The sequence below is a fragment of the Pocillopora verrucosa genome, chromosome 6 (assembly GCF_036669915.1).
Source record: "Pocillopora verrucosa isolate sample1 chromosome 6, ASM3666991v2, whole genome shotgun sequence".
In the NCBI taxonomy this organism is placed as follows: domain Eukaryota; kingdom Metazoa; phylum Cnidaria; class Anthozoa; order Scleractinia; family Pocilloporidae; genus Pocillopora; species Pocillopora verrucosa.
In genome coordinates, this window is record NC_089317.1 from 22117980 (window position 1) to 22133425 (window position 15446).

Consider the following 15446-nt stretch of genomic DNA (forward strand, 5'->3'; position numbering starts at 1 on the left):
CCGTATTTGGTATTATTTGGCACGTGACTAGTGCCTTGAAAGAGCGCGCGAAATTTGCGTTCACTCATCAGCATTGCGTTGCATAATTATGGCGGCTGTGAAGTTGTAATTTGTGAAAACGAGAAATTTCAAGCGTTGATCTTATTCTAATGGTAGGATGACACCTTTTGTCGAAGGATGGGATTTTGTAGAGACGCTGGGTGAAGGTGCTTATGGCGAGTAAGTGTCGCGAATCCTGAATTTGTTGTTATTGTGAATGATATAGATGAATGACTACTTGTCTTCGATTCTTCAATGTTCTATATTTAGAGTAAAACTAGCAGTGAACAGAGAAACGGAGCAGGCGATTGCTGTGAAAATTATCGATGTAGAGAAAGCTGCTGATTGCTACGATAATGTCAGGAAAGAGGTTAGTGGGGATTATCGAAATCGAGACAATTGATGTGAGGGATCAGAGAGAGAATCGCTGCAGTATTAACCTCTGTAGAAGCACGTGCATTAAAATATATATCATTTACAAATTGACTTATTGTGTCGGCAGATTTGTATTCATCGCATGCTCCAAGATGTTCACGTTATTCGGTTTTACGGACAAAGAACTGAAGGGAAGAAACAGTATCTGTTTCTGGAGTGCGCCGGCGGTGGAGAATTATTTGACAGAATAGGTTAGCTTAATAAGATCATGTAAATTACAAAATGTGATTTGATTTTTGCTTGCTAACATGTTCTTCACCGATGTGGGGTAATCTTTTCCTTTAAGAGCTTCTCCTTCTCCTGTGCAATTGTCAAAATAAGCACTTGCAATCATGTGTAGCTGTAGTTATGAGAATATTTGGAGAGAGTACGACGTAGAGGGAGTGGCACGGTAAGGTGGGGGGGGGGGGGAAGAGGAGCAAGAGGGCTCTGCCTCTCCCTTTTTGAGATTTCAAATTTTTTTCTTTTTTAATGTGGAAGATTATTAGCAGATTTTGTCGGTACTGAGTGAGGTTTTGATTTCTTTCCATCTGGTCTCTTTCTTAATTTCCTGGATTTTCTCCCTGGTAGACTTCTCAGTTATTTAGAAACAACAGCTTACATTGAAGTTAAACTGTCAAATGTCGCATGGAAAATCTCCTTAAATGGATATCAGGTTCTTGTAATTGGCCCTTCTCTAGGACAGACATGTAAAGGCTGTTTTGATCATGTCTGTCTCACTGAGTTGACTTGATTCATGTATTGTAACATCAAAATTGAGTACAGCAAAAGTCCTTCAGAATTTATGCAAGAGTGAGTCCTGCCTTAAATGTAAAGTGGAGGGGCCAAGTAAATGTGTTCTTTCTTCTGGTAGTGTTAGTAAAAAAACTAACCAACACGTACTTGATCAGATACAGTGTGAGTAACAAGATGTCCATTTTTCCTCCATAGAACCTGATGTTGGAATGCCTCTTTCACAAGCTCATCGCTACTTCAGGCAGCTTATTGAGGGCGTGGTATGATGGTGTTATATGTTAGATAACTTGTACCGTTAGTACCAAGTTGAGGATTATGCGCATGGAATTCTTAGACGTTGTGAATGACTAAGTATTGTCTTTCTTTAATCTTAAGTCTAAGGCATATCGGTATAAAGGAAAAGGGCTAAGTCTCCATCTGGTATGGAGTACACTGATGTTAAGGTGTGATGGGTTAAGTTATTATCAGACTTTTGAGATGTTTTCTTTCTCCGCATGTCACATACAGGAGTATCTTCACAAGCAAGGTGTCACACACAGAGACATAAAGCCTGAGAACCTTCTGTTGGATGCTGATGGTAAGAGAAAGTCAAACAATTGTTCAAATTATACCAAAGTTCAAACATATTGCTGTACTAAATGATTCACCTTATCTGTCTGTTTTCTGTGTTATAATAGATAATTTAAAGATCACTGATTTTGGCTTGTCAACGGTATTCCGACACAAAGGAAAGGAACGTCTACTAGGAAAATGTTGTGGGACACCTCCCTATGTTGCTCCTGAGGTAGGAATAACACTTAAAGCTTTTAACTAATCTTCATTTCTCATTACATGTAATCAAACTGTGGCCCTGGTAGTTTCTGCCCTGAGACCAGTAGGGTGTTGTCGTCTGGGTCTTTGTGGGATTATTGTGCTGGGTTCAATCTTTTTAAAATTTAATTTTAGGATTAGGAACATTTTGTCTGAAATCATATATGGTTGCAGATAAATCTAGAGTGCTCACGCATTCTTAGATAAATTTCATGTTGTGCAAGTCCAAAAGGGACAAAACAATGCACAGACAGGAGCAAAGAAGATTGGTAGACACACTCAACTTTCACAGTGACTGAGTGATTGACCAAGTCTACTCAGGGGTAAAAATTGATTCTTTCAAATAGTTCAGAAAATTGTGAAGAACAGGGCAGCCTGTGATGGATTAGCATTCCATCCAGATGGAGTGATCATATACATGTACTTATGTGCATGTGTACTGTTCTTCCATGCGACAAGAATTGGGACAAAGTCAACAGTAATCTGGGTTACTTAAGTTAAGGTGTGTCTCTCTGTAGGTTCTTTTAAAGGGTGAATATAGAGCTGAGCCTGCAGACATTTGGTCCTGTGGTATTGTTCTTGTTGCAATGTTGGCAGGAGGTAAGTAGTCATTTTTTATTTTTTGGTTGATAAAATTAATTTTCAATGATTTAACGATATTGTCTAGAGGAAAGGGAATAAACCTCAGTTGATTGGACCACTTAACAAACACTTACTGGAAGTTAAAAGCCTTCTTTTGTAATATGAAAATGTAATAATACTGTTAATAATAATATTACTAATAATAATATTACTATTAACTATGAATTCCTTAGCCCTTTCATGACTAACATGAAATAACTCCCTGTAATATCCATACACCACCTAGCAAACAGGTTATTATGATGCTCAAATGTATTAGGTAGAAGTTTTCATCCTGATCTAACACCAAATTCTCATAACTAATATAGAAGGTAATGTATAACAGCTAGAGGGGAGAATTAACAATCAGATCTTGAGAGTTTAAGGGTTCAGGAGAGTGAGGTGAATGGAAGGGTTCACACGCCTGGACCCCTCCTCAGCTTCACCCTGTGTAATATATCAGCTTCATGCCTTGTGCCTCAACACTTCATGCTGCCTTCACTGCAGGTGTAAATCAATGTCCTTAACATAATATGCGAGGGTTTCTATAACTTTTAACATAAGCCATGGCTGATGGTGTGATAGGCACATGTGCTTAAAAGGTGCTGTAAGGCAAAATCCAACTTGTAAGCTACACAGGCAGGGGTAAGAGGTTTTATAGGCAGCAGTAGACCACCAGTAACAAGCTTTTCATGAAACCCTATAAATAATTCTGTAAGAAGTCAGTATCTTTGTGAATGTATTTGAATTTTTTATCAAAAATAGAGCTTCCATGGGATGAACCAACAAAATCAAACAAAGAGTATAATGACTGGCTCAATGGCAGAGTAAACAGGACACCTTGGTGCAAAATGGACCCACAGTCATTAGGTTTGTTCATTTTTATTATGAAGTTACAAATTCAAGTGTGGAAGTAAAAGTTATGCATAAACACATGTGTGGAAAATGTAGTGGTGGAGGTTAACTCTTTAACTTCTGTGAATGATCAACACAGAATTTCTCCTTACAGTATCAATACAATATCAACTGGATAACTGATGATAATAAAGAAAAATATCAATTTGGGGATAATTAGTTGATCCAATACTAAATTCTCTGAACTAATATTATAAGAATTGTATGGTTGACAGTAAGGAGAATTTCAAATGTGATCTGGGAATTAAAGGGTCAAGAGCAAGGGTGAAAGTAACTGAATGGTAATAAGACAGCTAGAACTGAAGTCATTATCAGAGATGAGGGTTGTTCTTAAGTTGGATTTTAAACATTTGTTCTCGTTAATTGTGTAGTCATTTGTTCTGTGATGTGATTAGCTGTTTGGTTAAAATATTATTGGTAATAAATATGTGATTGGTCAGTCTCTATTCACTAATGAAGTACAGTAAGTGTTTCTTTTCAGTTCCTTGTTGTTGATCATGTTAGTCCCTCACTTGTGACAAGACAAAAAACATCTCTCTCTATTCTTTATTGAGCTTAAAACTTACATCTCTCTTATTCTATTTACAAGACATGACATTATTGAAATTGCTGATCCTAGCAGTATGCTGGACGCATTTCTTATTGGAACTTTGTAATGGGCTTAGAGCATGGAAGCATGGAATCTGAAGGTCTGAGGTTCAATTCCTCGTGGAGACTTCGTCCCACGCTTGTGACAAGACGAAAAAACATCTTTGTTTAAGTTATCCTTTGTAGGTTGGTGTCCTCTGTTGAAATCTGCATGTATACCTTTCTTTTACCTGTAGATTTCTTGTCAGAAATTCTTGTGGAAAATGCTAAAAGGAGGCTAACAATACCACAAATAAAGAAAGAACGATGGTTTTCTAGGTAAGGCTGTCTGTATGATTTGCTTTTTTGCTTTAACCCTTAAATCCCTACAAGTGACCAGCATCAAATTTCTCCTTACAATATCACCTTTGAATCAAACATTAAGGATATGAGAAAATGGGTAATGATCCCAAATAAAGATGCTCTTGATTATCAAACAAATTCTCCCTGTTGATACCATAGGAATTGTTAAGGTAATAGTATGGAGAACATGTATATTGATGTTGGGGAGCAAAGGGTTAAATTCCTCAAGTTTAAATGAACATCTTGCCAAATGTAAAATGAATTTATTGAGTTCTTTTTCAATTTATTTTACCTCTAGATCAATAAGTACATCAAGAAGTCCAAGAGATGGTTAGTGAATGTCCTTAAAATTTTTAATATTTCTGACCAGATTTAGCAACATCTCACAAGTGAAATTGCTTTGAGTTAGCAAGAGGTTAGAATTATCAAGGGTTTGAGTTACTGAGGGTAAGATTGTTGAAAATGTATGTCGCAAATTGAGGGGAAATATTTTTTGGCTCATGTAAGCACAAGGTTCTAGTTATCAAGGGTTTGAGTTATTGGGATTCAAATGTGTAAATCTTTCTGTTTTTAAGGATGTTCTCCAGGGAACACACCCACAGGTACTGGAACATTTAAGAGAAGATGCACTGAAGCAGATGTTTCTTCTCCACAACGACCAAAAAGATACAAGTGAGTGCTGTGCTGTGACTAGCCATATCATTATATTCCTACTTTGTCCTTGGTAAATATTTTTTCAGACAGTTGTGTAGCGTTTATGCTAAAAGCAATGATTAGCATGGCAAATTTTTGATCAAGAAGTTTGGATGTGAGCTCTCACCTGGATACTCGTAATGTGCATGTGTTTTAGGCAAAACACTTTCTTTCATTTTTCAAAACTTCTTTGCACTAAGTTGTTCAAAGTACGATCAATACTAATGCAGATCTCACTACCATGGCAAGATACATGTGTAGTTTTCTGGACAGCTTTACTATTAGCTTAGGGCAACCAAGCCCACAAGTATAAAAAGGTTCTAACAACTGTCACTGAAAATAAACTCTGTGTCATAAAATTTGTGGTTTCTCACATTTCCAAAATCCAGATAAGCTTCTTTTGTGAGTGTTCTGTGAACTAGGCTTTCAAGACTTTCCCTTGCATTCTTTAGGGATCACATATCTGCCTCTCAGCCTGAGCCCCGCAGACTGGACAGTGGTATTGGGAGTGGTGCATTGGAGCTTGTTGATGACGAGGCGACAGTGAATGGATTGTGTTTCTCACAGCCTGTCCATCTGGATCACATGTTACTAAGCACACAGATGCAGTCTACTCCTGGAACATCACAGGTGAAGATAAAATGTTTTTTACATATTACATTTGTCTAATCTGATGTTTTGCAGTAGCAGCCAATGCAAACACCTCTTTAATTAGAAACCTTGAATAAGTATCTTCACATGAATAATAACACTATATGGTTTAAAGTTTCCCTGCGGGCACAAATCAGTCGAGGCAAAAGTTATATTTTTAACAACCAGATGACAATAATGATTTTAATGAGTACACATTTCTTTACTGCTCCCTTTTAGAGTCCATTCCAGAGTCTGGTTAAGCGTATGACTCGTTTCCACACAAAGAGGAGTGCAGACAAGACACTTCACAAGTTAAAGGAAGTCTTGGACAAACTTAAATATAGCTTTACTGTGAATTCTCCTCGTCAGGTAAAGAGATACACCTTAACCCTTTAAACCCTAACATCAGCATGCATATTCTCCATACTGTTCTCAATACAATTCTTGAGGTGCTAACAGAAGAATTTTTTCAACAACCAAGAGGTTCTTCAGTCAGTGATCATTTCCTTTAATTTCTTGACCTTGATGTGTGATTCAGGGCTGATATTGTAGGGAGAAATTAGATGCTGGGTGATGTTCGGCATCAAAGGGTTTGATCATCTTGCAAGATAGTGTAAGAAAAAATAATGAGTGTAAGAAAGAATAATGTAAAGCACAATTTTCTCATGGCCCTTGTTTTTGCTAGAGAGCAAAATGAAATGTTTTACTGATGAAGACTCTTATATAGTAAATTTCTTGTCTTTAACCATACAGTAGAAAGAATGTGTTCCTAGGAAAAAATCAACTTAAACAATTTCCTCTTCTTTAATACACTGTAGGTCACAATATTGACAACTGACAGACGACAAAATAAACTGAGTGTTAAAGTAAACCTCATTGATATGCATCCCTCTCTGTTGGTGGACTTCAGATTATCCAAGGTAAATAAATTTGATATTGTAGAGTTAAGAAAAATGAATACAATGAGAACTGTTTCAAAGATTTGTAAAAATTTTGGTTCTATGTGGCAAATGGTAAGAGGATGGTACACTATACTATCAGCTAATTTGAACTCCTGCTTACTCCAACTTATGTTGGGTTCTAATGTTACAGTACTACAACATTCTGTGGCTAACTCTGGACATTTTTTTCCTCTCAGGGTGATGGTTTAGATTTCAAGCGTCACTTCCTGAAGATTAAGGCTCAACTAAAGGACATTATTGACAGGTAGCAGGTGAAATTACTGTGGATGCCACAAGACAATGGGTGCATTTAAGGACTCTCTTGTACCAAAACACATCCCAGCATGTACTGTTCCCTGTGAACTACTAGGAGCCCTCATTGTTGTTGTTCCTGTTGTTTTTTTTTTAGCTTAATTAAACAAATATATTTAAAAAGATAACTAAGGGATTTATACAAAAAACAAATGAAAGAGTTAGAGATATACCTGTTCCTGTTCAAAAGAAATTTTCTATAACTTACATAAGACCATGCTTTGTACATGTATTTAATCACGTGCAAAGATGGAAGCATTTAAATTGTATTCATATGGGTTTGGGGTAAGGTTGCTTAAGTCTAAATAAAGTATTTTAATGGGAAAGGAAGTTGTCTTTTTTTGTGGACTTTTTATTTTGAAATCCCAATGATATAGTTTTAAATAAAATTTAAAGAGAAAGTCAGAGAAGTGTCCACAAATATATAAAAACTTCACCTTAATTTCAAGAGCAATAGAGACATTGCAGCATAGATATTTGGCTACGAATTCTGTTGGTTGGATTTTCACTACATCATACTACTCTGATTACCACTTCAATTCCAAGTCTGTCTCTAGTGAATGCTGGCTCAAAGTGAAATTGCATTTACATTTGTTGCTGCTGCTTCTGTTGTTGTTTTTTTATTGTGTGCGTGTGATAGGAAAAAAAGTTTACAGGCGTATCTTCAAGGCACAACACAGTCTGGGAATTAAATCTTAGAGCAAAAAAATTTCAATCAGCAGTTAACCCTCTACACCCCAACATCAGAATCTATACTCTCCATACTGTTCTCTATACATTTCTTAAGGTGCTGACAAGGAGAATTTGATCTGCTCTAGTTGGCGATCATTTTCTCTCTTCTGATGACTTTAATGTTTGATTCAGGGGAGAAACCAAAAGGAGAAATTTAATGTTAGTCACTCTTGAGGGTTAAAATAAGGGTTTATTCCATAGGAGCATCAAACAATTTGGTGACATCATGAGCTTTTTAATCTTTACAAATAATTCTGTGTCTAATTGTCACATGCAATTATCATGTTAATGTACAAAATTTTTACAGGAATGACTATAAAAAAAGCTTTTTAAATCTGCATACAGATCAGCATTCTCCCTTTTAATTTTCAAGCATAAAAAATGACTATTCCATTGTTATTATGAATTGATAATCAACCCTTTCACTCCCAAGATCTCATTAGTAATTCTCATTACTGTCTGCCATATAATTCTTGTGATGTTAATTGGAAAATTTGGTAATGAATTTACTAATAATCCCCTATTGATGCTATTCTTTATTCTCATCACTTGTCTGCTTGATATTGTACTTATATTGTAAGGAGAAATTCTCTCTTGGTCATTCAAGGGAGTTAAAAGGTTCATAACACTAAAATCAAAGATAAGTTCAATGCTGCTCAATGTCATAAAAAAACCTCACAAGGTGGTAACGAATAATAAAGGCAATAACACTTCCACAAATCTGCAAAGAAAAGAACTCAAAATTAGCTGGCTGCATAGATCTCTATATATTTGTAATGTTAATTACATCACTGAGGTTTATAATCTACATGCAACATATACATGTGCAAAAATGTTTCTGATTGATCGTTACCCATGAAGGAAACACAATATACCTAACTTATTTCACAAAACATTAAGGCTTGGAAAATTGTTCTCTATTGCAATTTAATAAATATGAGGGTATTTCTTGAATTTTACATCAATGAGGTCAGGCACAATTGCTCAAAAAGAAAACAGGAATAAAAAAGCATGAAAAAGAACTCTGGAAAAGTTGCCAAGTTTCTCTATCTAGTTGTTCAAACCCATAAATGTTCCCCCAAGAAGTGTCCTCAACATGTTTTCTTGTTTCTAAAACTCTTTGCTAATATTTGAAGAGGACTTATGATAAGATATCCCTTTGTGATAATTGTACAGCAACGTAGGAAAAAAAAACCATAGAAACTTGTTATTGAAAATGACTGGCAGGTACAAATAGGGCTTAACCTTGAAGCAAGCAGGTTGGAAAGAGCCACATGGCTCTACAAGAAGGGAACTAAACCAAAAAAAAGAGACAGAAAAAGAGAGTTAGGCTTGTAATGAAAATGTTTACTGACTGAGTAAACTTGAGTGGAACAAGCAAATATTTGGCTCTCAGTCCTAATGTATGGACTTCAGTGCCCTTGGTTCATACTTCATGGCCTTGAGCAAATTATGTGACTGTAAAGTGGTCCTTCATAGATACTGATAGAGGTTTTTAATTAATAATTTTACCTGTATTCCCATGATTATTATTGTCAATGTTCTTTCATGTAAGGGTCCCAGCACTTTGATAACAAAGTTTATAAGTGTCAAGTTGTTCACGCGTGTAGATTTTTTGTCTTCACCAACACCTTCCTCCACTGTAACTAATCTTAGAAGGCTGAACACTGACAATATAAGTTTCCCTAATGGATGAAGGTCAGACATTTTAAACACACTGTAACTCATTCCTAGCAAACCAGTGTCTGGGTTAAACCTATAAAAGAAAAAAGTTAATCAATAATAAATGAGTGAACTTTGGCACATTTCAGACACTAAACTTTTCACTTGCTAAACTTTATTAAGGCCTATTTACACGGCACGACTTTGTCGCATGCGACAAGCTTACGACAGGCCTACGACATGACTTAAGAGTCGTAAGCGAGTTGTAGGTTTGATTTACACGAAACAATTCGTGTCGTAAGCCTGTCGTAAGCTTGTCGCATGCGACAAAGTCGTACCGTGTAAATAGGCCCTTAGAATTTCACATGACCCATGTCAACCCTTATTCCCAGAGGTGATTAGCTTATAACTTCTCATTACCATTCCAATACATTATCTTCCAAAGAAGTTATGAGAACTGAGATGCTTGTCAGTTGGAGAGTGTTTTCTTGATTTAAAATGGAGTTCTCCTGTCCTATTTAAGTGTAAACATGTAACAGTCAATTGGGAGGGTCATTAATTGGATCTTAGGAGTTTTAAAGCCCTGGATTCAGCTATAGTCTAACTACTTATTACATTTCCAAACTCACCTTGGTAGTCGATGTCTTGGACATGGTATGAAACGAAACAATTGAGGAATTGAGTAAACAAAGTTGATAACTTGTGGAATAAAGAACAGCAACATTGTTTTACTGAAGTGTCCTAAAATGCCGACTACTGCAAATGTCATTCCTGCAAAATAGCAGAATGTGTCTCCTACAAATACAGAGGATGGGTACCTAAAATGGAATATTGGACAAATATAAGAAAGATGTGTTGGTGGTTCACTTTTATTCTTGATTTAAAGTTTTACTAGTTTATTTCTGGGAAAGGTAGTAAGGATGACTTGAACTTGTAACTTAAAAACACTTAACATGTCAAATGAAAAATGATTTTAAAAAAATACAATATATGCATTGCGGTAATTTATAATTCAGAAGACTATGGACAAGGGACAAATTCTGGTGTCACAGAGAAAGCCAATAAGATGTGGAAAAACTGACCTGTGTGGAGTATTGCCAATTAGTTTGTGGTTTGAAGGTGATTTTGCATGCCTTGGTCTCCATTAGGATTGGTCATAATACAATGTAACACATAGTGTCTATAATTCAGGTGTTCATGGTTTTTGGAGTTGGACAGTAATGGTGACAGAAAGTGAAATTCTCCCAGTAATTCTCCTGACTGTCTGCTATACGATTCTTATTATATTACTTCAGAGAATTTGATATTGGGTCAACTAATAATCACCTAATTGCTACTTTTCTTCATTCTCATTGATGCTAGGTATTGTATTGATATTTTAACCCTTTAACTCCCATGAGTGACCAAGACAGAATTTCTTCTTATAATATCAATGAAGAAATGTAAAATGGTTTCCGTGTTTACATAGCCTGATGTAAACACGCGGGAGGTTGGGAGAACATGAGATAAGCGTAGGAAACCACGATGCGAAGCGGAGTGGTTTCCAGCCTATCGAGTGTTCTCCCAACCCCCCGCGTGTTTACATCAGGCTATGTAAACACGGAAACCATTTTACATTTCTTTTATAAAAGAACTAATGAAAGATGAACGAAAACCATGTTTACATACGCTCATGTAAAATGGTTTTATGGCCAATCAGAGCGCGCACACTATTTGAATTATTTTATAATTCAATATCAAGCATAGAAGTGATGAGAATAAAGAAAAATATTAATTTGGGGATCATTAGTTGATCCAATACCAAAGTCTCCAAATTGACATCCTAAGAATTCTATGGTAGACAGTGAGTAGAATTACTAATAAGATTTTGGGAGTTAGAGAGTTGAGGAGGAATTCTGTCTTGCACACTCATGGGAGTGAAAGGGTTAATTCAGCAGTTTTCACTTAATTCAGACAACAACTCACCAGTTATGATAAAGTAATGCTGAACATGTGGCAATGAAAGGCATCATGAAATATGCTGAGAACAAATGAGCCTGCCAACAACAAGTTCCTTGAAGCTCAATGAAATTAAACATCAAAATGGAGACTGCAATGATGAGCGACTGTCCTGCCTCAACGCCATTGATACCAGCCAAGATATTGATTGCATTTGTGCAGAATATTGCCAACATTCCCATATAAACATAGTATAATATTCCTGAAGAATAAAATGGAAGCATGTGTTTATTCTTTTAAATAGTTTCATTTCTTTTTATTCTTGAGTTACATAATGCTTTGTACAATAACTGAGCTCTCACAGGTCACAGAAACCACAAAAGCATTAAACCAACTGACTTAGGAGGCCATAATTCAAAACTGTGCTGCATAACTATACAACCTTACCTAGATCTACATCAAAGCCAAAAATGAATCTGATGGGTTTTGGTACAATGATTGTTGTAACACCAATATTGACACAGTAGACCATGAGGAGGGGAAGAGATGCCATTGCTGGCAGAAGAAGCCTGTCTCGCCACCTGAGATCGAGAACATCATCCGCAAATCCCAGGAAGATCATACAACAGATGGACAGAAGGCCAGTGATGAACATGACAAACTATTTAAGGAACAGTAATGTTGGTTAAAATAATCCACACATAGGTAAAGAACCTTGTAAGATGAGGAATCTCAAAAATTCAATTCCATTTTCTTGTAGACTGTGATTAAATCTCAAATAGCACCAGACAATTGGGAAAGTTGACAGTCTTTACTTGAAATTTGATTTTCATATCTTCACTGTTGTGAGGATCAAGAAGCAAGTTTTAGGACAAATTGACCAAACAATTTTCTGTAATTCTCAGTAACAGAACAATGGTAATAAAGTCAAACAGCTTGACACATGGTTCCTCTTAATTGCATAACCTGCTCAAAGACATGTTTTATAGAGTATACAATGTTTTTATAAGCAGGAGAAGCTACTTATACCCTCACATTTATGAGATAAACTCACCTCATGATGTGGAAAATCATAATCACCTTTCTCAAACCAAATAGAGAGGAAAGGGATTGGGATGAATAAAAACATCGTAATAAGAAATACTGCTCCACTAACAACTCCTAAACCCTCTGCACTGTGGAATTAAAACATACATGTACATTAATTATTAATAAACATTTGGGTACAGTTGTATAAAGGGTGAATAATTCTATCCAATGGATAAATCGTTATCCAGCATATAAATGTTAACAAAAGATACTGAGCTATCCACTTTATATGGATTTATCCAGTGGATTGTGTTATCCACCTTTTAAACAACCATGTCCTGATCTATAGGGAAAATATTCACAACAGTTTTTGGCAACATTGTTGATGAAGTGAATGGTTGGAACACTGAAGCAACAGTTGATCATGTAATCCAACTTGGCAGGTGAAATGGTCCTGAAAGGAACTGTTTTTGGTAGTAGTGACTGCCAATGCTGCCAACAACAGACCTTTTCTGGATTACTTTCACCATAGTAACAAAGAATTATCACCATCTTAATTCCAAGATATCAATCACTTATCAAGAGCCAGATGCAGTGAATACTGAAGAGTACCCATAAGCATCTCTGAATACTAAAAGGGGGTTAAAGACGTAGAATTATTAAAGGAAGAATAATTTGGATTAAAGTGTTTTGATTTTTGACAAAGATCAACACAGCTGTATTACCAAAAATTGTATTAATTTATTGATGAACAGAAATCTACAAAAAAAGCTTTTACAGCAAGTATAGATTACAATAAGGCTATGATAATTAAGTAAAAACTCCGGAGTCACCTTAAAAAAACTGTTCCACTCTCTAATCACGAGGATGGACGGTGAATTAATAACAAGTACTCGTATTGTTTGAATTGGAGTACGAGTAATTAATTGCATGACAAATCACCATGCAACATGAGTCAGCCATAGGAATACAGCGTCTGGAATTATCCTCTTGTGTGACCTATAGATCTCCATTACTTATCAGCCCAAGCCCCGAAATAAGATCTCTCAAGACTTACACTTTCTCTTTGTTGTCTTTCTTGTTGAGGTCTTTCCCGCACAGCCCAGCTTTAAGGAACAGCGATTTCATACCTGAAATTAACTTCAACGCCACAAAAAATGTCACACAGGACATGACAGAGTTTACAGTTAACGGATATATCATTCTGTAGATCATTTTCGATTATCTTTTCCAGATTATCGCGTTTTGAAAGTCCTAATTAAACGCTGGGCAATCGAAAATCTCAAAGCTTTTGTACCTTTGAGGATAACCGCTGACCGATGCCTGATCGAAGCGGCGTTGATCAGACGTTAGATATGCAATCGCGCGAGACTTTCCGCGAAATGGACGCGAAATGTCATAATATGTATCTAAGCAACAAAATGATTGATAGCTTATTTTTCTAGCATGTGATTGGTTAAAAAACTATTACGCAAATTTGCAGTTCAAAAATTTTCGCGGATAAGTGAGGATTTTTGTTCCGAGAAAACCTAGAAGATACTGAGGGGTAACCTTTTTTTTTTAATCTGTTATGGATATGAAATAACGCGATAGTTTCATGATTACTTTCAATTCGAATTAGGAAAGGAATTCGTCGGATTTGAGCCGTTTTTTCCGAGCGCTTGCAACTTACAGAACTGTTAGAGCGTCCAAGAAAAAGCTGCCAAAACACGGCTGAACCCTGAAAGTGGGTGAACACTAGAACAATGCCGAGTGTCAAGGATTCAAAAGGTTCGAAGAAAAGTGCCGGTGGTGCATCCCAGGAGCATTCTGGTGGGTCAAAAGCTGATAGAAACAGGCGAAGTTCTCTGAAAGGTAGTACCGGTACTTCGCTTTTCGCTCATCCCTTGACTGGCGAAACTGTTAAAGAAAGGCAGGTACGAATCGAAACAAATAAATCTTAAAACAGAATGAAAAAACTACTTACTTAGAGCGTTTTGTGGAAAAAATTAATAGAAGGGAATCCTTTTTTTTTACTCTTTTGCTTCAATTTCAGTTTACCCCCATTCGTCATTTGCCAACTTTTAAGCAAGCTTAGGTATCAAAGAAATTATAAATCTTGTTAACCTGCTTGTGAAGTTTTTGTAAGCCGTGTGAACCATTTTCTACAGCAAAAAGTGAGAGAAAACCGTGAAGCAAGGAAACGAATGATAACGGACGAGTACAGATTTCTCATGGGAATCGTTGGAGGCTACGTAGATCTGGATGTGTCTGCAGTTGAAGAATTCGTACTTGATTCAGAAGAGGTAAATTTAACTCTTTCCGCAAGATTTTGCCCTTAATCCTGTGATTCCTTTCGCAATAAAATGAGAGGAGAGGTAAAAGTACTCTATTTCAGGTATCTTAATGTTGTTTCCATGGTTTTCATGAAAACGCTGACGCTTGAAAGCTTAAGTTGGGATAATGAAAGGTTTTAACAGTACATGCGTAAGCTTCTTTGTGTTGTTGCCATGGCAACACAACCAATTGAAACGATGTCACAGATATCCTCCTTTATGTAGATAAATGTCGATCAAAAGTTGTTTTTCCTTTTTTTGTCAGTATACATTGGCAGGGACTCATTACTCAGAGCTTCCAAACCAATTGCACCCTTTAGTCAACCCTGTCCCATATCTTTTTAGTTTTAGAACTGAGATATGAGATGGGTTCTTTAATTTCCACGCTGACTTTCCGTGCTTTTTGCCATTATTGATATACTTCCATGTTACCTGCATGTGACATAAACAATAGATGACCACAGCTCTCTTATGATTTGCTATTATGTAAACACATGTGAAAAACCCTGTGGAAGGTGCCTCTGAAAATAAAAAGATATGGGACAGGGTTGACGCAGAGGGTAAGTATGGAAGTTGAAAGCTCTGGGTAATGGGCTCCTGATGTTGGTAAAAAAAAGGTATGTATGTGTGATCAACTTCAAAAGAGTGATTTTTCACTCTCTGGGGCTGAATCTACCTCTGCCCTCTTGAATGTTTTAGTGGTCCT

The 15446-nt window shown here is 36.4% G+C and overlaps 3 protein-coding genes across 4 annotated transcripts in view; 2 read left to right on the top strand and 1 right to left on the bottom strand.

Annotated features, from left to right (window-relative positions):
- Window positions 1-76: 76 nt before the first annotated feature.
- On the top strand, window positions 77-7468 carry LOC131783560 (serine/threonine-protein kinase Chk1). The gene is made up of 15 exons (XM_059100319.2): window positions 77-219; window positions 310-409; window positions 542-665; window positions 1405-1469; window positions 1717-1786; window positions 1887-1993; window positions 2538-2619; window positions 3406-3510; window positions 4380-4461; window positions 4784-4815; window positions 5061-5157; window positions 5631-5808; window positions 6049-6180; window positions 6630-6731; window positions 6950-7468. Exons 1-15 carry the CDS (start codon window positions 158-160, stop codon window positions 7019-7021), a joined length of 1410 nt encoding a protein of 469 aa, XP_058956302.1. The 5' UTR covers window positions 77-157; the 3' UTR covers window positions 7022-7468.
- A 146-nt stretch (window positions 7469-7614) lies between these two features.
- On the bottom strand, window positions 7615-13721 carry LOC131783547 (UDP-N-acetylglucosamine--dolichyl-phosphate N-acetylglucosaminephosphotransferase). 2 transcript variants are annotated; one of them, XM_059100304.2, is made up of 7 exons: window positions 13483-13721; window positions 12451-12571; window positions 11844-12057; window positions 11424-11658; window positions 10088-10276; window positions 9309-9552; window positions 7615-8517 (listed from the first exon to the last, which is right to left on the bottom strand). In XM_059100304.2, the coding sequence occupies exons 1-7, from the start codon at window positions 13638-13640 to the stop codon at window positions 8443-8445; spliced, it is 1236 nt and encodes a 411-aa protein (XP_058956287.1). In that variant the 5' UTR covers window positions 13641-13721; the 3' UTR covers window positions 7615-8442. The 2 variants fall into 2 exon arrangements, with proteins under 2 accessions (XP_058956287.1, XP_058956288.1); XM_059100305.2 differs by lacking the exon at window positions 7615-8517 and adding an exon at window positions 8573-9090.
- A 316-nt stretch (window positions 13722-14037) lies between these two features.
- LOC131783576 (dynein axonemal heavy chain 8-like) overlaps window positions 14038-15446 on the top strand; it is a 50800-nt gene continuing 49391 nt past the window's right edge. The window contains 2 exon segments of the mRNA XM_059100341.2: window positions 14038-14341; window positions 14576-14710. Of these exon segments, the coding sequence (XP_058956324.2) occupies window positions 14171-14341; window positions 14576-14710 (306 nt within the window). The 5' untranslated portion in view covers window positions 14038-14170.